The 21,224-nt window shown below is 51.2% G+C and overlaps 1 protein-coding gene across 3 annotated transcripts in view; it reads left to right on the top strand.

The window, feature by feature from the left end:
• TACC2 (transforming acidic coiled-coil containing protein 2) overlaps positions 1–21,224 on the top strand; it is a 202,873-nt gene that overhangs the window by 64,378 nt on the left and 117,271 nt on the right. For 2 of the 3 annotated variants that reach the window (XM_058544173.1, XM_058544170.1), the window contains exon 5: positions 17,201–17,326. In XM_058544173.1, coding sequence (XP_058400156.1) covers positions 17,201–17,326 — 126 coding nt within the window. Of the gene's footprint in view, positions 1–108; positions 234–17,200; positions 17,327–21,224 lie in introns of those variants that run through there. The other variant, XM_058544171.1, reaches the window with a different exon arrangement.

The following is a 21,224-nucleotide window of genomic DNA, read 5'->3' on the forward strand; positions in this document are numbered from 1 at the left end:
CAGGGCGAGGGGAGGGTTATTCTGCAGACCTCACCAGTAGGTTTCAAAGCATAGTTACCTTCCCCGTGCACTGTTGGGGTCCGTGCCCACGGCCAGGGTTCCCACCTGCTGTTGAGTTCCATCATGAACCATATACATCCAGCAACTGGAGAGGGCTGTTTCATGTGGAAGGGACGGTACCTCAAATTCGTCTTAGCTCTTTGCCTAATTGGAGTGCTTGAGCTTACAAGGTGGTGAGTAGGGTATGTTTTTTACCATAAATGGGTCTAACCTGGGTTTAGGGCACAAGGACATACAAGACTGGGCATTCTGATTCTCACTTTACCAATAGCTGATGGTGTACATTTAAACAAATTAGCCTATTTGGGTCTCAGTTATCACATTTGTGAAATAGGTACATTAATACTATACCAGTGAGTCCATGATAAGCATGTGAACAAGGAATATATTTAAATTTCCATCAGAAATGTGAGTCTTAGATGCATGGTGTTTTTTTTGTTTGTTTGTTTTTGGTGAGGAATATTGGCCCTGAGCTAACATCTGTTGCCAATCTTCCTCTTTTTGCTTGAGGAAGATGGTCGCTGAGCTAACATCTGTGCCAATCTTCCTCTATTTTGTATATGAGACGCTGCCACAGCATGGCTTGATGGGTGGTGTGTAGGTCTGCACCCGGGGCCAAATCCGTGACCCCTGGGCTGCTGAAGCGGAGCACATGAACTTAACCACTATGCCACCAGGCTGGCCCCAGAAGCATGGTGTTTCTAAAAGACAATATTTTAGTGGAAGGCAATAAAAGTCTATTTCTTTATTCTACAGAGAATTCTCACTTGGGGCCATCAAGCACCAGGCATCTGTTTCTTTAAGAGGAGGAAAGGAAGCGTTGAGTCACTTTCTAGTCTCTTGCCCTTTGGTCCCCGTATATAAAATATAGCAATGCTTTCACGATGCTAAACATAAAATAGGAGGCCTGGTGTCCACGTATAGCCACAGGCTGTTCTTGATTGGGGCCTCGATGCAGAAATTTCCAGAGAAAAGGTGATACGTTGGTGCTGGCAGGTAAGCCACTTCTGGGTGTGAGGTCAATGTTAGCAAAGGAGTTGATTTGGGGCCCTCTAAGGGAAAAAATAAAACAAAACCAACAACTCACAAATAGAAACACACATGCTCCCTGGGAATATGGCAGCGGGAAGTGGTTTGGATTTAGTCTCTGCCTACTTCAGAGGGTGCAGCAGCCCAGAAGGCACACCAACACGTTTTGCAAACTGTAGAGCACTGTGCGCTGTAAAGATCTGTGGTTAAGCAGCGTTAGGTCTAGGCAGGTGAAGAAAGAAGGGCTAGAATTTGGCTCCAGGAACAAGAGAGGCACCATTTCGTCCCCACCTTCTTTCCGGGGCTGGCTCCCCCCACCCCCACCCTGGGATGCCCCGTGGGAGGAAGCGTGCGCGGACCGCAGAGTTGGGGCACCCGGCCTATTCTTGGCCTTCTCAGTCCTTTCACACGCCGGTGCCTTCCCCGCGCTGCCATGCGTAGTGGAAAGCGCCGTGGAAAAACTAAGAACTGTAACAAGTTGTCATGACTCAAAGACTCCTGGAGGAAGTCTGCGGTGCGTTCAGGAGCAGCGACCGGGCCGCGCGGCCGCCTGTCTGACGGTCTGCCCTGCTCTCTCTGCGGCCGCGGGGCGAGCGGGTGCGCTGCCGCGGGGGCCCCTCGGTGCGTCGGGCGCGCCGCGGAGCGACCCCGCGCATTCCTGGCCCGGGAGGAGAGCGCGGCGGGCGCCCTGCGCGAGCAGCTGGCTGCGCGCTGGCCGGCTCCGAGCTCCGAGAGCTGGGGGAGGAGCCTGGCCCGGCCGCCGCCGCGCTCCCAGTCATTGGCCTTTTGTGCTGCAACTTTGCCCGAGCCCTTCGGGGAGCCGCGCCGCCCCCGCGCCCGACCCGCGCCGTTGCCCCGGGAAAGTTTGCGTCCCCGGGCCAGGCAGTGGAGACTCTGCGCGCCGCAGTCCGGCTCGGAAAACTCAGCCGCTCGGGTGCTCTTTGGCAGTTCCGTCCCAGAAGGAAGGCGGATCCGTGCGGGCCATCGCGATCGCCCCGGGCCGGTAAGTGCGCCGCGGCCACGGGCGGGCGCCCGGGGTCAGGGAGGGACCGGCGTCCCCAAGACCTTGGCCGCCAGACAAAGGCGTGCTAGAAGTGGTAGCCGAAGCTCAATTCATCTTTCCCCAACAAGGACTGGGTAAGGAGAGGAAAGAGGCTAAACGCACATTTGTGTCCCCTGCTGGCAGGGGAGTGTGTCTGCGGGGGAGCTGCGGTGCCCGGGGCGTCTGCTCCGGAGGCTCTTTCCGTCGGGAGAGACCAGTCGGCATCTACGCCGCGGTTGGCGTGCGCGCCCGCGGCTGGGATCCCCGCCCATGGTTGAGGTCCCCGCCCGCGGTTGGCGTCTATGCCGGTGGCCAGGTCCTCGCCCAGAGTGGGGGTCCCCGCCCGCTGTTGGGGTCTGTGCCCGTGGCCGGGGTCAGCGCCCGCGGTTGGCGTCCGGGCCGTGGCCCGGCTCTGTGCCATCCCCGCTGGGCTCCTTCTGAGTTCGTGTGGTCCCACCCGGTCGCACGGGGGCAGCCCCGGCGGGCCACAGCGGCGCGTGGTTTAGCCATAAAACTCTGCACTGGATTTCCTCCGAGTTTGGGACTTTTAAATTCTCGAATAGTTACGTCAGCGGGGCCGAGCGCACTTCAGAGCGCCAGCGCAGCACGTGACCCACCCGAGCTTCCCCTTCGCGTCCTAGGCTCCCGGGGCCCCTGGCCGAGTCTTCATCTGGCTTTGGAGGTCCTGGAAACGCAACTTCAAAAGTACTGTAATTTCACTGCACAGGCTCAGAGCGCTTTCTACAGCGAGCTGTTGCGTGGGGTCCCTGTTGTACGCCTTAATGCTTCTCTTTTCTTAAAAGAGCATCGTCATCAATGTCATGTTATTATTATCTTCTGGCTCTGTCAGATGCTGGAGGTGGTAGCAGGTTGAAATACAGCTGCAACAGACGTTGTGAGAAAAATGTCTCCGAAGCATGGGTGGACTGGAGAGGTGGAAGTAGAAGCAGAGCTTAGGGTGGGGCACCCAGGGCCTTGGTTAGTGCCCGAGTGAGTGTGTGTGCACATCTTCGTACGTGTGTGTGCATGTGTACATATGACTCTTCCAAGCCTCTTCTATCACAGCACATGGGAAATCAAGGGTCCTAGTGTGGTTTTCTGTCTGTTTTGTGCCAGAGAAGGGTGAAGCTCTGTTACCAGGCAGAGAACTCGCTGTTATTTCTCTGGGATTCTCTATTGAACTCATGTTTCAAAAGCTGTTTTCATTGTATTTGGAAGTGACTTTGGGGACATGTCCTGAGGCTGGGTCTCATCTGTGGTTTTCATCCATTCACATACACTTGTGTGTTTCGAAGTTGAGTCTTCACCAGTCTTTTTAGGGGGCCCATTCTGACGGTTGATGGAACTTAGAGGGAGGATTTTTTTGGGAATTGTGGAGTGAGTTACCTCCCAGAGCATTGGGCTTTCCTGTTCTGAGATCAAGCCCGGAGCTCATCCAGAGAATGGGGCCAGTTGTGCTGGGCAGGTGAGTGGAAAGGAGTGGAGTCCCACGGGGCTCCTTCTCATAGGCTCTGCCCAGGGCCTGGCACTCCTCTGTGGAAAGTCGGAGCAGGAAGTAGGTCAGGGACTGTACTCCTTGTGCAGACAGCACAGCCGCCTCTCAGCTACCCAGAGCCTCTTCTCTGGCTCCTGCATTGTCGCTAGTCCCTCATCAGAAGTTGCGTCCCGAGCCTTGGGTGGGCCAGGCACCCCAGGCTACGGTCCATGCACAGGCCATACTGCTTGTGGAGATCCACAGGGCAAGTGCACCCCTTGTGGGAAACCTAGACAGAGTTGGCCTCTGGCCCCTCTGTTCGCTTCCATGCCTTTTGTCTTTCTAAGCTTGGGCACTTAGAATATTTTAGCTGGAAGGAAACTTACAGATTAGGGTTTCATTTTACAGGTAGAATAAAGGAAACTCAGGAGTCTGGGGTCTTGGCCAGGGTCACATGTGAAGGTGGGACTCACACCTAGGACCCCAGACACCTGGCCCCGTGTTCTCTCAGCTGAGTCCTTTGGCCTCTTTGGTTCCATCCGGCTTTGTATTGTGGTTATTTACGTGTGTCGTTTCCATGGAGACAGACACTGCTCCAGGGAGGACTTGTCTAGTTTGCAATTCCACTCCACAAGAGTGACATGGGGCCAGGGGGTAAATGGTGGTTGGAGTGAATAAGAGAGCCCCTGCTTTCAAGGAGGGGTGTGTGTGTGCGCGCATGTGTACTTGAGTGTGTGTGATATGCCTGAGCATACACACACTGGGCAGACTTTATGGTGAGGGTAACACCCCATTAGGGGACGTCTGGAAGTGTACGAGGGTGTTTTGTGCCAGTGATTGGAGAGGGTACCACTGGCATCTAGCTGGTGAGGGCCAGAGATGCTATGCATGGGACAGTCCTTCCCAACCAAGAACTACCTCCCCCAAAATGCCAACAGCACCCCCTGTAGAGGACACTGCAAGGGCTGAGGAGTTGGGAAAGACATTTTTAATTGGGAATATGAGAGATGGGAGTCTGTGGGCTTGCTAGGCCCCAGCCTGCAGGTTTGGATGAGGCTAGGAGAGACTGAGGGCTGGGTCAAGAGCATGTGTTTGTGTGTGTGTGTGTGTGTGTGTGTGTGTGTGTGTGTGTGTGTTCCCCTGGGACTCAGTTCCACAGCCAAAAGCAAATCGTTCTTGGATTAACTGTGGTTTAGGTTTAGCAGGCCCTGGCACCTTTTGCACAGTCAGGAGAAGGTTTAGGAAGGTGGCGATAGAGTCCCTGGCTAGTCCTGGCGAGCGGAGGAGCCAAGTGTAGGAAGGGGAAGGCCGCTGCTGGTCTCTGGTCTCTTCCGCTGCGACCTGTGACTGAGGCATGTGAAATCTGTCTTGGTGACTGTGTTTTGTCTGCCTCTCCCCCACTGAGGTCACAGTCCTTTGTTTGTAACCTCAGTAATCCTTCCCACAGCAGCTCTCTGTGATGACAAAATAACCTAAGGATTATGAAATCACTTGGGAGAAATAAAAGGTATGAAAAAGAAGATCTGGGGAGACAAAACTTTGTAGGGAAGTGCCTCTAAAAACAGAAGAGCCCTCTCTTCTGTTTCGGGCCAAATTCCCGAGGGACCTCAGAGCAGTCATCTGCAGTGGAGGTTCCGTTTCAGGTGCTGAGTGTCAGCTGTGTCCCCCTGCCCTTCCTCTCCGGTCCACTCTGGTCTGTGATTTCAGTCTGTCATTTAGCAAACGTAGGCAGTGCTGCCAATTAAAAGAAGGCAAAGTTCCTAAAACTGATTTCCCTGGCGTGGGCAGGGGCAGTATAGGGAAAACTCCCAATTTAGGGACTAAGATGGAGTATTAGAATCTCTGCCCCACCCTTACCAGCTGTGTGACCTTGAGTGAGTCACTAGCCGTCTCTGAGTCATGATTTGCATCTCATTAACGGTGGGGATACTTGTCCCTGCCCTCTGGGCTCACAAAGCTGTAGGGGCAAGTGAAATCTTGTGCATAAAAATAACTTGGCAAACTGTGAAGTACTGTGCATAGGGAAAAGTCGTGTTACTATTTTTCACCTCTTTATGATCAAAGGGATTTGTTTAGGGGAGGAAGATTTCCTAACACCTCCTGTAGCTTATTTTTACTGTTATTATTTTTAGATGGCAACAAGGAGGTACAGTAGTCAATGCAGTTTTCTTTTATTCGGGAGCTGGTTCTCTGGGCTCCCTTTTGTCCATCTTCCCTTGTTTTATCACCTTCTCTTTTTTTTTTTTTGGAAATCACGAAAATACCTCAGATTATTATTGTTCCTGAACTTTAAAAACATTTCCTATTTTTAATTTTTACAGTTGTTTTTACATGACGGTGGTTCATTTTTTTTATTGTGATAATTGCTTACTGTAGTTCTGTCAGCTGTGTCACCTTCCCTTTTAATTGCTCATTTATACTTGGCCCAGAAAACAAGTAAAAATAAAAGACTACGAAACACGTGTCAGTTCTGCTCACAGAGAGCAAATCTGGGGAAAAATCTAGCTCATATACGAGTTGGCTGTTTGCAGTCCCCCTAATTCCTCCCATTGTGTGCTTGTGTCCACGTGGGTCCTCTGAGGTCTGGGAGCTCTCCGGGTGGCTGTGTCATTTAGAATGTGTGGCTGCTCATCCGCATTCTGGGGTTTAAGGTCCTGAGGGCACGGGGTTGGTTTCATATAATGACGGTTCCCCCATGGCGGCCCATTCCAGACTGAGAAGAGGTGTACCAGGTTGGGTCATGTTGGCGTCAGGAGCATCCTTTCCCTCCTTCTTGTATTGTCAGAACACCCCTCCCTCCAACCCTTGGGCTTCCCCTGGCTGCCTGCTCTCCAGCCGCCTGTTCACATGAAACAGGAAAAGCTCCGATGTCATCTTGTATTCCTGACTGAAGCTCGCTCACCCCGTGAGGTCCCTGGCCCAGGAACATGCCTTTGACAGCACCCTGCTTCCAGCTCCCAGGTTGACTTGTGGTCAGCCGTGTACCAGGCGCCCTCTCCTCGAGGGCTGACGAGACCCTGCCTCTTTTCTCCTGGGGGCCTCTGCAGGACACACTTGCAGCGGTTCCTACCTTGGTCAGTGCACTGGCTCCCCTTTGGGACTGTGGGACCAGCCTTTGCTCCTGCATGAGGTCCAGATGTCATTGCATTCCGTGTGTAGAGAGAGCTTACGGAGGTAATTCTGCTACTTGTGTGATTTTGGAATCAGAGAAAATCTGTGACTGTCGTAATATGTTGAGGACTCCACGAGGTTTAAAAAAAAAACAAAATTTTGCCTTGTCTGTGTGAACACACTCGAGGCATATGTTCAGACCTCAGCTTGATTGTGAGCTGAGTTGCCTGCTCTCAACACGAAAAAGTTCGAGAGGAAGCTAGCTTTGGCCTGAATTAAGTGGCAGCTAGATAGCTCTGGTGGCAGCAGCTAGCATCTTTCTGTTGTTGCTACTGTCCCTGCCTCCGTACATTCAACAAATAAACGCTTACTGTTTGTTGAGGACCAATTGTGAGAATGAGAGTATGCTTTACATATACTTTTTGCTCTTATTTCTTTTAATAATCTTTTCAAATTATGCAATTTATCTCCATTTTGCAGGTTCAGAAAGTGAGGCTCAAAGAGGTTAATGAACTTGCTTAGGGTTACAGGAGGCTAGTAAATGGCAGAGCTGGGTTCAGGCTCAGATCTGCCCGTCTCCAGAGGCTGTACTCTCTGTATTGTACTAGCTCCCCCCCGCCCCCCGCCCAGCCTCCCTCCACCCCGTGGACGACTCAGTTTGCTTTCTGTGTCCAGTGTTCTGGTGGAGTCGAGGCACCTGTGGGTTCCATGCACCAGCTTTCAGGAGAAGTAAGGCAGCCTTGGCTGAGATCTTGACCCGGAGGTGCTGGCGCATTTGGCAGGCGTGTCCCTTGGCTTTGGGCTCTCTGATCAGGGAGACAACTATGTCATCACTTACCTGACCGTGCGGCTTCTCCCAGCACCTGGCTGGGTTTATTTCTTTGTCTTTTGAAAAGAACGGTGACTTCTGTCGCCCTGCCTTGTCCTCCTGGAATAACTTCCTCCGCTTTGAGCGTGTCATAAACCCCAGTCCTTGGGCTCATTAACCCTGAGGGGTGTGGGAACCACAGTAGCCCAATTTTAAGGAGTGATTAAGTTGTGTATGAGAAGAAGGCTCCTGTCTGCACCCCCTCCCCACTGCCGTCTCCTGGGGAGCTGGAGCTGTGGGTTAGCAGGTCACCCCCTGCCTCCCATCCTGAAGTCCTAACCAGGAACCCAGCCCCTGGGGCCAGGCCAACTGGGGTGGGCCAAGGTGGGCACAGCCTCCTCTAAGCTGTCCTGGAGGACAAGCTGGCGAGCCAGGCTGAGGGCTGTACCGCTAAAGCCTGAGGGTCTTCAGAAAATTCCTGGGCTGGAAGGGACCGTGGAGACTGAATAGTTCAAACCTTCATTTTACAGAGGAGGCGCGCACAGCCCGGTGGGGGACGGGTCTTGCCCAGCTCTCCTGGGGTTAGAGCCTGGCCAGTGCCCTTGCTGGCCGCTCACACGCTCTCCTTGGGGAGGCAGACCCCACTAGGGTGCTCTGCACATCTCAGTATTCGTTCCACATTGCTGAGAGAGATGCTGCTTGAGGCCGGGGTCCTGTCGGCCCGTGAGACCTGGAGTTGGAGCAGCCAGGGAGGAGCTGAGCTGAGCTGCCCCGGGTAGAGTGCCTTCCCTGCCTGGAGGCTCCATGAGCTGCCCCGGGTAGAGTGCCTTCCCTGCCTGGAGGCTCCATTTGCTCTTCGGGAAATGGGCTGTCACATCACTCACAGTGACAAAGGACCTGCACAGTGCCAGGCACATAGTCGGTGCTCATAGCATTGGTTCCCTTCTCTGGTTGCCACCTGTCTTCCTTCCTGTTCCACGCCCGCTGCTAATGTTGACGCAGAGCCTGGGTAGGTGGCGGGGCAGCGCACCTGAGGGCGCACACCTGGGCAGGGGAGGCGGGAGGGAGGGCCATGTGTACTTTGAGAAAGCACGTCGGTATGTTCTGTTAGAAAACAGAACCTGCTGTGTTTGTTTAATGATGCCATCGTTCTTGGAGCACTTCCCGTGGGCCATACCCTGTGCTACAGAAACATGTACATGACTGGTCTCAGTGAATCCTCTCCACTCCCTTTCCAGGAGGGACTGCCATTGCCCTCTCTGACAGATGGGGAAACTGAGGCTCTGAAGAGACTTTCCACAAGGCCACACAGCTCTTTATTGCTGGAATGGTGTTCAGGCTCCGGCCATCTGGCCCCAGACTCTGGCCTCCCATCCCCTGCCCCCTCCTGCCTCTCGGGAGAGTGTGTGTGGGGGGGTGGTTTTATTTCCGTGTCTGCAGAGACCTGGTACCGAGGCCCAGGGCTCACCAGGGTGTCCAAAAAACGTTTAAGACCTTAAAAAATTTGGCCCCCAGGGCCGGCCCGGTGGCATAGTGGTTAAGTTCGCGCACTCTGCTTCAGGAGCCCCGGATTTTGAAGGTTCACATCCCAGTTACGGACCTACACACCACTTATCAAGCCATGCTGTGCCAGGCGTCCCACACATAAAGTAGAGGAAGAAGGGCACACATATTAGCCCAGGGCCAATCTTCCTCAGCAAAAAGAGGAGGATTGGCAACAGATGTTAGCTCAGGGGGAATCTTCCTCACGAAAAAAGAAAAAATTTGGCTCTGAAATATGAAAAGCACAGCTCATAATTGAAGTGGACAAATGTTCAATTTTAAGTGTTTATAAAACGTCACGTTAGGTCAACCTCCTTTTGGGACTCGGTTACCTCTTTGATGTCATTGGCTTACCTCCTCGTGGCTCTGCCTCTTCTGTTCATTCGTCCCAGGAAAGGTCTGCCTGACTGATGCTGGGCTGAGAATTTAGCAGGGAATAAGGTCCCTTCCCTGTCACTGGGGCCACATTGCTCTGCTGGCCCTGCCCCTCGAGGGCCCTCCACCGCCTCCCGTGCCTCTCAGAGGGCTGAACCCGGGACAGAGAGCTGTGGCGTGCCTGCTGGAGGACAGGCCTGGGAGACAGCAAGGGTTCCTGTAATGAGGATGGGGTCTGCGGCCGAGGCCTGGGTTCTCGCCACTGTGTTTCTTTGCCAAGTTACTTCATTCCTGGAATCTCAGTCTCCTATAAAAGAAGTTGTCTGCCATCTCCATGGGGTGTTGGGGAATCATAAAATGCAGTATTTGGCAAAGCTCTGAGATACTATACAAATATAAATAGCTATGTACTTTTTTTTATTACTTTTTTTTAACTGAAGGCTAAATCTTTAAATCACTGGATTTGCTTATCTGGGAGTGGAAACTCCCTCTCTGTTCTCCCTGACATGGCTCTGGGATCTCTTAGACAGCTGCTTTCCCGAGCCCTGTGGGAGCGTCTTCCTGTTCTTGGCCCGAGCCAGGCCCAGGCTCGCTGTGGAATTGCCTGGAGCCTGTGCTCTTGGACCTGGATTCAGATTCTGCCCGCTCTTTGCCCCTGTCTCAGGGCTGGACGAGAAGGGTGTGTGCAAAGCTCTTCTCACGATGCCTGGCAGATAGAAGCACCAACAATGTTAGCTGCTCTGATGATTAGTGTTTATTGTTCTTATTAGTACTTGTACGGTAATTATTTAAATTTTTACAATATTGAGTATATATTAAAGTACTATTGTCAACATAGAAACAGCGTGCTTGAGACCTTGGTCAAGCCCCTCGACTCACAGGGTCTCACGTTCCCCCTCTGCTCCTGGGAATGGTTGAACTCTGTGGTCTCAGAACCAGTGTTATCCAGCAGTCCAACTCCTGTACCCGGCCCACAGGGGTGCCAGGCCACACTTGTCCCACCTTATCTGCCGGATCCAGAAAGGACGAGTTGTTCTCCGTAGAGATTGACAAGTCAAAGCATCGCTTGTCCCTAGGAGGTGCCAGGGCCACAGAGCTGGGTACCTGGTGCACACACCTTTGCAGGCAGAAGCAGAAGCAGAAGTAGAGCTCGGGTCCATCTGCTCCTCATGCCAGAGGATGGAGGTTTTGTCTCTGAAGGTGGACATGGTGATCCAAAAAGGATGCGCATATGTGCTTCATGTGTTAGCGCCTGCGCTGTGGCGTCTGACCTTTGCCAGCTGGGTCATGCCCAGCTCATAACCGGCCAACAGCTCACGAGATGCGAGATCTCAGAAGATTCCATTTTGCTGACTTATGACAGGCTTTGTTGTTGTTTTTTTTTAAAATAAAAGGAGTGAGCAGATGTGAGCAGCACGGGGCTCTGTTTCGGCTGCATTGGTGAGAGCCACACGGGTGTTTTCTGGAGTGTGGTACACGGCTCCCGGGGCCTTGCCCAGAGCTTAGGGCTGGCCTGGTCATTTTAAGAGTTACATCTTACTCCCTCTGAATTAGAAAAAAGTAAAAGTAGCACATCAAAACCACGGGCTCACTGATGTTACTACCTAGAATGATGTAAATTTATTTAAATTGAACAACTGACTTCATTGAAAGATAAGTATTAAGTAAATAATCGTACGGGAGGTCTAAGGTATTATATGCAGTTAATAGTGTGGCTTTCCAGCAGTTAGATGTTCAAAACCCAAATCATCTTTGATTGCTCCCCACGTCCCTTCCCGCCCCCACCTGGTGTTGGGTGGACTCACGGAGCCTCTTGCACAACAGACCCCAGCTCCTCTGCAACTGCCAGAATTCCGTCCAGCGTTACCTGGCACCTGAGCGCTCCAGAGCTCTTGCTTCGGCTCCCTTACCTGCATTTCCTGTCCCCTGCAATCATTCTCCACTCTGGCACACGCCCTATCTCCCATGTATCCTGCTCATAAATCTCGGATGCTCCCTGTCGCCCCCAAACAGCAGATTCTTGGCCTGACGTTTGAGGCTTCTCCGGGTTGGCCTGGCCCCGGCTGTCTAGGTGCACGTCCCACGGCTCGCCTTCTGTTCCGCTCCAGTCACATGCCGCACATCGTCATGGATCATTTGAGAGCAAGGTGCAGAAGTGAAGCTGTCCCCCTCCAAACAAAACAAAACACTCCAGTCTTCATTCCCCAGAATAAGGACACCCTCCAGCGCAATGCCAACACAGCCATCCAGCTGGGACATCGTATGATAGGTCGCTGCACCGCCCGGTCTTCAGAACCTGTTCAGATTCCCCGACACTGTCCCTTTGCCATCCGATCCAGATCCAGTCCAAAGGCGTGTGTCACACTCTGTGTGTGCCTGCAGACTCTCCTTCAGTCTGGAAGAACTCCTCAGTCCCTCTTGGTCTTTCATGACCTTTAAGAGTACAGCTCCTTCATTCTGGAAGAATCCCTCAACCTGTGTCCGTCCAGGGTTTCCCCATCACCAGGCTCTGGCTGTCCATTTTGGTCAGGGACCCCACAGAAGTGATACTGCGCTCTTCCCAGTGGATCACATCCCGGGGCACAGAGTGAGGACCGCCCCCCCTCGGGGGACAGTAATCCTGGTCAACACCTGGCTAAGTGGGTGCCTGCCAGGTTTCTCCACCGTTAAGTCATCATTTTCCCCTTTGTAATCCATCGGTATTAGCTGGGGAGATACTCCAAGACCACACCACTCTCCTTCACTTGTTTAAACCTCCACTTGCCTGCCTTAGCACCCTGTGATGGCTCCTGCCTGAATTCACCTTCACTCTGATTGTTCTTAAATGGTGATTTTCTGTTTTCGTCATTCCTCTTACATTTACTAGTTGGCATTATACTGGAAAGAGGAGCTTTCCCTTCTCTCCCATTTATGCATTTGTTCATGTGTTTATATCTGTATGAACTCGTGGATTATTACTTTACTCCGTGGGTTATAATCCATTAGTATCCGTATTTTTTTAATGCCCAAATAGTCCCAGATTTCTCCGGTGGCAGCCCCTTTGAGGTGGTTTTTATGTCCTTTTGACAGATCTGTCTCAGCAGACAGAGCTGGAAAATAGACCTGTGTATTTGTACACACACACACACACACACACAGACACACACACACCCGCCTCTATATCTAGTTCTGTATTTATCTGGTACCTCTGATTGCAGCCCGGCCCTGAGAATTCTGTGGAGCCTAATCACCTTCTGCATGTGCAGATCATTCTCTGACGTGAGCACCTGGCTCCCACTGCCCTTGATGTGGTTATTTTTGTGCTAGTCTCCCTGTAGGTAACGATTTCCTTAAGACACTGGACTGGTGCCATTCCTGTCCCTTCTCCCGTGCCCCTTCCTTGCCCTGTCCAAGGGAAGGGAAGGGAAGCCTAGTGGCTTTCCATCCGAACCATCAGAGAGAGAGGAAGGGAGAATCTTTTTTTATTCTGGAAAGCTCTCTTGCACGTCTGCCTATTGAGGCGCTCTGCTGGCTTCCGTCCCCTCACGGGCCTTCCCAGATCGCCCAGCCTGAAAGAAGCCCTCTTTTCTATGGCAGTTGGTTCTTCCATTACCACCTTCACAGTGCTGCTTGCTGTAACTTTCAGCCTGCCTTGCTCTTGGTTAGCCTGTCAACTCTGCAGTGTGCGATCCTCATTTCTTTAACCACTTTATTGAGATATGGTTGTACATATTTAATGTATACAACTCGATGAGTTGAGGGATAAGTGTACCCCTGTAAAACCATTACCACCATCAAGGCCATAAACATGTCCATCACCTCCTGAAGTGTCCTCCACCCCTATTACTATTATTATTATTATTATTATTGATCCCTATTTAATTCATCCTGCCGCCGGCCATGGGGCTCTTCCTGTGGCCCAGGTCCTACGTGTAGAACTGAAGGCGCTGGCTTTTTAGACCAGAATGTGAACGTCTTCCTCTTCGAAGCAGAGCCCTCTCTGCCTCAGTCTCTGAAGCGGGGGAGGTGGGGGGATTGACTCATGGCCCTTTGGAGAAACACTTGTTGATACAGTCTTCCCTCTCTGACATTCCAGTGGAAAATCAACCCTTTGCTGGCCTGACTAAATTTATAGTGGGCCGGCCTCAGCAGCTGGTGGCAGCAGCTGGTAGTTGAAATCTCTGACAGATTTTTTTTTGCCCTCTGAAAAATATTTCAGTCACTCTAGTCCCACCACAAGCACTAGTAGAATGTAGAAGCCATTTATCGCCTCTTACAATTGGTCCGAGAAGAGCTGTTTTATAAGAATCTCTCCACTTACCCAGAAATCAGCTCTCCCTCATCCTTAGCCATCTGGAACATAACCGAATCACTAGGAAGTAAGATGGAAAGGCCCTGGAGCTGATGGCGTAATGTGAATTTGACAATTTTCTTTAGCAATTTCATATGGTTCAATCTAATATATATGTATATATTCACATAGATGTATATTTTTAAATTATAATCATGTTGTATGGGAGATTTGTAGACTTTGATCAGAGCTTGTTAACTCTTGATTTAGACGCTATTCTAACACCATCAGCCACGTTTCTTAGTCTGTACGTTGGAAGCAGAGAACTGGAGGGTATAAAGTGAAGAAGAGTCAGGTGAGTTGGAGGCAGAAGTGCTGGCTGGACAGCCTGCGAGTGAGGGGCAAGACTGAGCTGGAGGAGTCCTTGGTGATCGTGCGGTGCAGTGCCTCCAGTTTTACAGGTGGAAGAACTCAAGCTCAGAGAAGTCACCTGGCTGAGGTCCCGAGGTGGGGCTGGTCTAGAATCCAGCCCTCTTGACTCCATGGACAACTGATTTTCAGTGCCACAGCATACCTCCTCACTTACGTCATAGTCACTCAGGGTGCTGATTGCGTGTCATTGGGAAAACATTTAATTATGTTTTAAGAAGTCAGAAAGTGTCCAATATGCTTTGAAAAATAATTCCATCCCAGGCAGGTATCTGTTACCCAAAAAAATTCTCCACTGGGGGCTTCGTTTTCCCCAATGGTGTTAATGAGTGAGGCATGGCTGTGTTTCTGCCTTGGGATGAGGCTGACAAATTTAGGTCCTCACAGTGGGAAATGTGAATACAGACGTGGGGGAAAGACCTCATGACCCCGATTGTCCCGTCTCCTGAAACTTGCACTGAGTTATGAACTGAGGTTGTTCCCCGGGCACTTAAAGTTTTCCATAAATATATTTTCTTATTTATTTTGCTTATAAAAGCAGCATATATTTAGCATAGAACTAGAAAATAGAGATCAAGTCAACAAAGAAGAAAAAATACTCATAATTTCACTACTGAGAGAATGATTGTTAACACCTTGGCCTCTGTCCTGCTACATTGCTTGGCGCCCGTTCCCTCTGTCGCTCGCTTTCTGTGTGTGTTTATATGTACATGTACGTATATACACATATGTATCAATACACAGATACACATAAGGTCTGAATCATGCTGCCAATAGTTTTTTAACCTATTTTCAGTTAATAACAGACAAATTTACTTCTAGATGTGTGGAGATCTAGCTTATTTTTCTAAACAGTTGCAAATGAGTCCATTCTGTAGTTGTGCCTTAATTTCATTAACCATCCCCTCCTGTCAGACATTTTAGTTGTTTCCAGGCTTTTTTGCTATTATGATTACAGCTGTGATCAGCATCTTTGCTCACACCTTTACTCATCTCCTTAGAATAGGTTCTTGGACGTGGAATGGCTATATCAAAGCAAAGAAAGTCATTTATGGCTTTCTGTGTGTGTTGCCAAAACTCCTGGGCTCTGCTTTTCCACTCAGCTTTTATGGCTTTGGAAAGTCGATACTGCCTGTAGTTGAGGATTCTCCGAACTGTGATCCAGAGTCCCAGCCATCCTCCGTCCTCCAGGCTCGCTCCTTCCTCCATTTGACCTTGCACCGAATTCTCTCTGACTCGGGTGTGGTCAGAGGGCTCCGGGATCGCGTTCTGGGGGATTTGGAATGGTGGGTGGGAACTGTGGAGGAAGAAGGAAACATCACAAGATCCGTGGGAATAAATAGTGCAGTGGGCACACGCGTGTGCCAGTCCAATCGTATTTAGAATACAGTTTCGGAAAATTCACCCTGGGCCTCTCCACCTCTCATTCATCTCTGTGCCAAGGGCAGCACTTTGTGGCTAAACATTCGGTAGAAGCTTTGGGCTGATTCTTTGGCTTAGGATCAAGTCCCAGTCCCTCGACCTGGCCTGTGATCTGGCTCCTGTCCGCCTCGCCCCTTCCTAGTCTTCTTTATCTACACTCCAGCTACCAGGACCTTTTTGCATTCCTCCAGAATGCCAAATTCCTTCTGGATTTGGGGCTTTCAGATATGTGGCTTCCTGTACCGGAGGTAGAGGGGACACTCTTCCTTTCTCTTACTCTTCAACCTTTGGGACACAGCCTAGTGTGGTGGCTAAGGGCATGGCTCGTGGAGTCAGGCTTGGGTGTGATCCTGGTTCTACCCCATACCAGCTGTGCAACCTTGGACAAGTTCCTCAGCCTCTCTTTGCCTTAATTTCCACATCTATAAAATGGGATAATGATAGTACTCTTGTTGTGAGGATCAAATATGGTGATATCTGTGAGCACTTAGGCTAACAGTTCCTGGCACATACTAAGTGTCAGTAAACATTTGCTACACTGAGCTGGCCGGCTGGCCTCAGCTGACCACTCCAAAGGAAGTTTCCTGATGCCACTCTGGGCCAGGACCTCCTAGTTTGTGGTCTCATAGCCATCTGTACATTTCCTTCTTAGCGGTTACTACAATTGTTGCTAAATAAATAAGTATATTTTAAAATGTCTGACTCTTGCCCAAGTCTGTAAGCTCCGTGAGGGCAGGACCCCTCTGTCTCGCTCACAAAGTGGAGTGGGTGTTCAGTCGGCAGCTGCTCGGGGAATGACAGTAAGTGCCCCGTTCCTTACTGCTGCAGAGCCGAGTTCACCGGAGAGAAAGAACCCCCTGGCCTCCCCGATGAACGAATAAGACGTAGCTGATCGTGAAGGGGGCTCCCCGCAGGGTGAGCTGATGTGTGACCAACCACAGTGTCCAGTGACCTGTGTTTCTCCCAGCTTCCAGAGCCAGCCTGCTCTTGGAAGTTGTTAGTGCCGACCTCAATTGGTGAAAGAGTACCAGAAAGAAGAGTGTTGTTTTTAAATTTATACCTCACTGTAGATCAAAACTTTTGAAAATACAATTAAATGGGTTACTAGAAATGAAACAAAACTCAAGGCTGGGGTTTCTCGACGTTGGCACTGTTGACATTTGGCTTAGTTGTGGGGCTGTCCTGGGCACTGTAGGATGTTTAGCAGCATCCTTGGCCTCTACCCATTGGATGCCGGTAGCATCCACCCCCTCTAGTTGTGACAATGAAAATGTCTCCAGACATTGCCATGTGTCCCCTGGGGGCAAAAATCACCCCTGATTGAGAACCACTGATCAAGACCCACAAAACACAAGCCCTGACTTTTATTATTAGATTCAACAGACAAAATTACTCGATCAAATTGCTTAAAAGGTTTCTCAACACTCACTCCGGGTTTTTATGCCGTCCCATCATGGAGTGGTAACAAGCCTCCCCGGACCAGCACCGTCTGTGGACCACACTTGGGGCAGCACCAGACCCTTCATTTATAGAAAGGGAAACTGAGGCCCTGCTTGGGGTCCAGATAAAACGTGCTGCTAAGACAGACTTAAAACTTGAAGGAACATTCTGAACCTTGTTTTTCTCTCCTCTCCCCAGTTCCCCTGCCGCAGATGCTGTTCTCCAGCCCGCTGCCCTAGAAGACCTGGGAATCCCGCTTTTAGCTGCTGCTTCACACCATGGTGATGTCATCAGCCGGGTCTCCCCGGATCTGACAGCCCAGAGGTACGGTGGGGGCTGGGCCAGGGGCTGGTGTTGGGACGCCAGGGCCCATCCCTGAGGCTGCGTCCGTCCCCTCCCCTCTCCTCCCCTCTTCTCACCTGCAGCTCCACCCCCCACACGCCTCCTGCACAGGGCTGGGCCTCTTCTTGGGGCCTTCGGAATGATGTGAGGGGACACCAGGAAGATCCCCCACAAAGGCCATTTTAAAGATTTGTTCCCGGGCGGTCTTCAGGAGCCCCTATTTAAAAGTAGAAGTCCCCGGGGAGAGATATGGTGCTGTTTATACATTTCCAGGGAATGACTTAGCTGCCTCTGGCCTCCCGGGACACTGAGCTGGGTTGTCTGCTTGTTTTCTTTATCTCTTGGTGGCGATCAGAGAAGAGAGGAGCCAGCAGCATGACGGGAAAGGGACCAGCCCCTTGCGCCTTTGAATGGGCCTGGGTGGGGGGCTTCTCCCCCGTCACCTCCTGCCAGTCTGCCCTCACCCTGCACCTCACGCCCGGCAACCCCACCCCGGTCATGGTTCTCTGTGCCCCTCGAGCTTCACCCCGGATTCAGGCTTTCCCTCTCCTCTGCCTGCAGACTCAGTGCTTACTTTATTTAAACCACGCTTGCTCACAGTCAGCCTCAGGACTCAGTGAGATGCCTGTACACACACACACACAGACACAGACACACACACACACCTATTAATCTATTTATATGCACACACACACACGTCTATATATGTCTCTCTTTCTATATAACATATATACACACACATTTTAATTTATATTTATATCAGTGAAACAGCTGCTTTTGGCCAGATATTGCATGGCACTGGGGACACCATGGTGCATAGGACATTCCCCCCTAGAGCTCCCCTCCTCCAGGAAGCCTTCTCCCCAGACTGAGAGAGGAGCCTCCCTCTGTTCTCCTGCAGCCCCCGTCCCCCCTGTGTCGCTGCCCTTCACAGGTACCGATAGATTCTCTCTCTAACTCCGTCTCCTCCAGGGGAGGAAGTGGATCAGTTGTAACCTCTGGAAACACCGCATGGCGGGGGCCGGCCCCCAGGGAATGTTGGTGGACGTGAACTGGCTTAGTGGGGAGGCTCGGGAGGGCCTCCTTCTCCGCCTGCCTGGGGGCCAGTGGGTGCTGAGCCCCGCCCCCAGCCACCTCTCTCAGGGTGTGGACAGTCAGTTCCGAGCAAGCTGGGACAGCGTCGAGAGGCCTCTTCAACCACTGGGAGGAGGTTTGCCTGGTGGAGGAGAAACATGAGGGTGGTGTTGACACAGCAGGAAGCTCCGGGCCAGAAACAGACATTCTAGGGCAGCTCTACATGGACATAGAATTCTGAGTGTTTCCTTTATGGGTGGGAATCAACGAGAGTTTTTACTTATCAATGAGTTTAACTTTTCAGAGGAGGAATCCTAGCTGGGAACAAGGCCCTTGGCACCTGAGGAGTGTGCAGAAGTTTCCAGTGAAAAGTCTCTCCTTGGCCTCCCCCCGCCCCATGGTGCTTCCGTTTGACTCCCTGACCCCCACGGTTTTAGCACGGCTGAGGGACCGCTGGCTGCAGCCAGTGGGGCACACCCTCCCTTAGTGAAGCCTGGAAGGGGCCTGAGATCGTCCTTGTCCGATGTCAAGGGACGCAGTGGGGCAAGCAGAAGCTCTCCGAGCAGAAGTGTAGGAGGGCTTGGCTGGATGGCTCTCAGGAGAACTGAAGTCCAGTTGAGGGTGTTATTGGTGCCTCTAAAGTCCCCTCCCAGCTGAGACTGTGTGTTTTTAACGCCTTGGCCCAGGCCCCACAGTGGGCCAGTGGTGTCTGCTCTGAAAGCTCCCATTGAGGGCACTCCCTGTGCTCCAGGCACCACGCTGAATGGTCTCTGTAAATCCTCTCGACACCCCAGGAGGTGGGGGCTTCTGTCATGACTGCTGTTTTACAGATGAGCAGACTGAGGCTCGGAGACATTAACATGCTCAAGGAACCATAGCTTGTCAGTGGCAGAGCTGGGATTTGAAGCAGGTCCAGCCTGGCTGCCCAACCTGTCTTCTCAACTTCCCACTGGCTGCCGGGACAACCAGGTTTCTTCCTTCCACCGTGCCGTGGGGTCCTGCCTGCATCCCTGGCCTCTCTCAGGTCCGAGAGACACTGAGTAAGGAAGCTGTGTCACCCGTGCCCATGACCAAGAGTGGTCACAGGATGCAGGAAGGAACTGGTGGCCAAGTACAGATTTTGTCAGTGCTGAGAACTTGGCCAGCTTTCTGGCTTCATTTCCTAGGGGAAAGACTCAGGTAGGTCTCTGTGCCAGCCAAGCGATGTTGGTGCCTTACTAGTGTTTGCGAACATTTGTCCAGGGTTGTATTGTCTCGTTTTTACTGGAAATTGGGAGAAAAGAAGTAGTTCTGATAGGAGCAGGGATTGGTCTGTCTTTGGTCACCAACTGTCGTCGTAGAATGCAGTCGATCCCTATTATTCGCAGATTTCGTATTTGTGAATTTGTCTAAGATTTATTTGTAACCCCAGGATCGATACTCGTGGCTCTTGATGGTCATTTGTGAACACGTGCCAAGCAGCAAAAATTTGAGTTTCCTGATGAGTGTGTGCCCAGCTGAGGCGATGCTCTGTCTTCTCGTGGCAGCCCTCATACTGTGAGCAAGTGTCCTTTCGTGGTGTATTTAGTGCCATGTTTTTTGTAATTTTGTGCATGTCGTTGATGATTTTGCTGCCTAAAATAGCCCCCAAGCATAGTGCTGAAGTGCTTTCTGGTGTTTCTCAGCACAAGAAGGCGATGATGTGCCTTATGGAGAAAATATTTTTGTGAGATAACCTTCATTTGGGCGTGAGTTATAGTGCTGTTGGCTGTGAATTCGATGTTAATAAATCAATAGTATATATTAAATAAGGTGTCTTTAAATAGAAACACACATAAAACAAGGTTGTGTATTGATCAGTTGACAAAAATATTGTGACCAGAGGGGTGGGTCCTGTGGCCAAGTGGTTGGAGTTCTGCATGCTCTGCTTTGGTGGCCCAGGGTTCGCAGGTTTGGATCCCGGGCGAGGATCTACTCCACTCATCAGCCATGCTGTGGTGGTGTCCCATATACAAAATAGAGGAAGATTGGCGTGGATGTTAGCTCGGTGAGTCTTCCTCACAAAAAAAAAAAAAAAAAAAATTGTGACCAGAGGCTGGCAGGAACCTAACCCTGTATTTCCCTGGGGCTGTGGTTCAGTATTCAGTGGTTCAGCTAATTCAGTGTCAGTGGCTACTTTATAGACCGTAACTACTGCAAATAAAGAGAATCAACTGTGTTTAAACTTGCTGATCTGTGGGGGTAAGTAAGAACGGCATTCTGAGTGCACAGTGGTAACTTTTTAAACCTCAGAAGTGGCCCTGCCTCCACACCCACCTGTCTTAGTCTGGTTGGCTGCTATAAGCCACAGACAGGCTGGCTTATACACAGCAGAAGTTATTGCTCACAGTTCTGGAGGCTGGAAGTCCATGAATCTGGGTGCCAGTGTGATCGGGTGAGGGCCTTCCTCCAGGTTGCAGACTTCTCGTTGTGTCCTCACATGGCAGAAGGGGCTAGGAAGTTCTGTGGGGTCTCTTTTATAAGGGCACTGATCCCACTCCTGAGGGCTCCACCATCATGACCTGATCACCTCCCAGAGGCCCCACCTCCTGATACCATCACATTGGGTGTAAGGATTCCAGCCTGTGAATTTGGGGGGACATAAACATTCAGACCATAGCACCACCCAAGGTTCCCCCTCCGCTTCCTGCTTAGAGTAGGGACAGGAGAGGCAGAGGGTGAGATGAGGAGAGGCAGGGAGGGGAAGAAAATTGGGCAGAGGGGAGGCTAAACATCCTCTCTAGAGGTTTGCCTCCCTGCAGGAGCAGCGTTGGTACTTTAAAAAATC

The sequence above is a fragment of the Diceros bicornis genome, chromosome 6 (genome assembly GCF_020826845.1).
Source record: "Diceros bicornis minor isolate mBicDic1 chromosome 6, mDicBic1.mat.cur, whole genome shotgun sequence".
Taxonomy (NCBI): domain Eukaryota; kingdom Metazoa; phylum Chordata; class Mammalia; order Perissodactyla; family Rhinocerotidae; genus Diceros; species Diceros bicornis.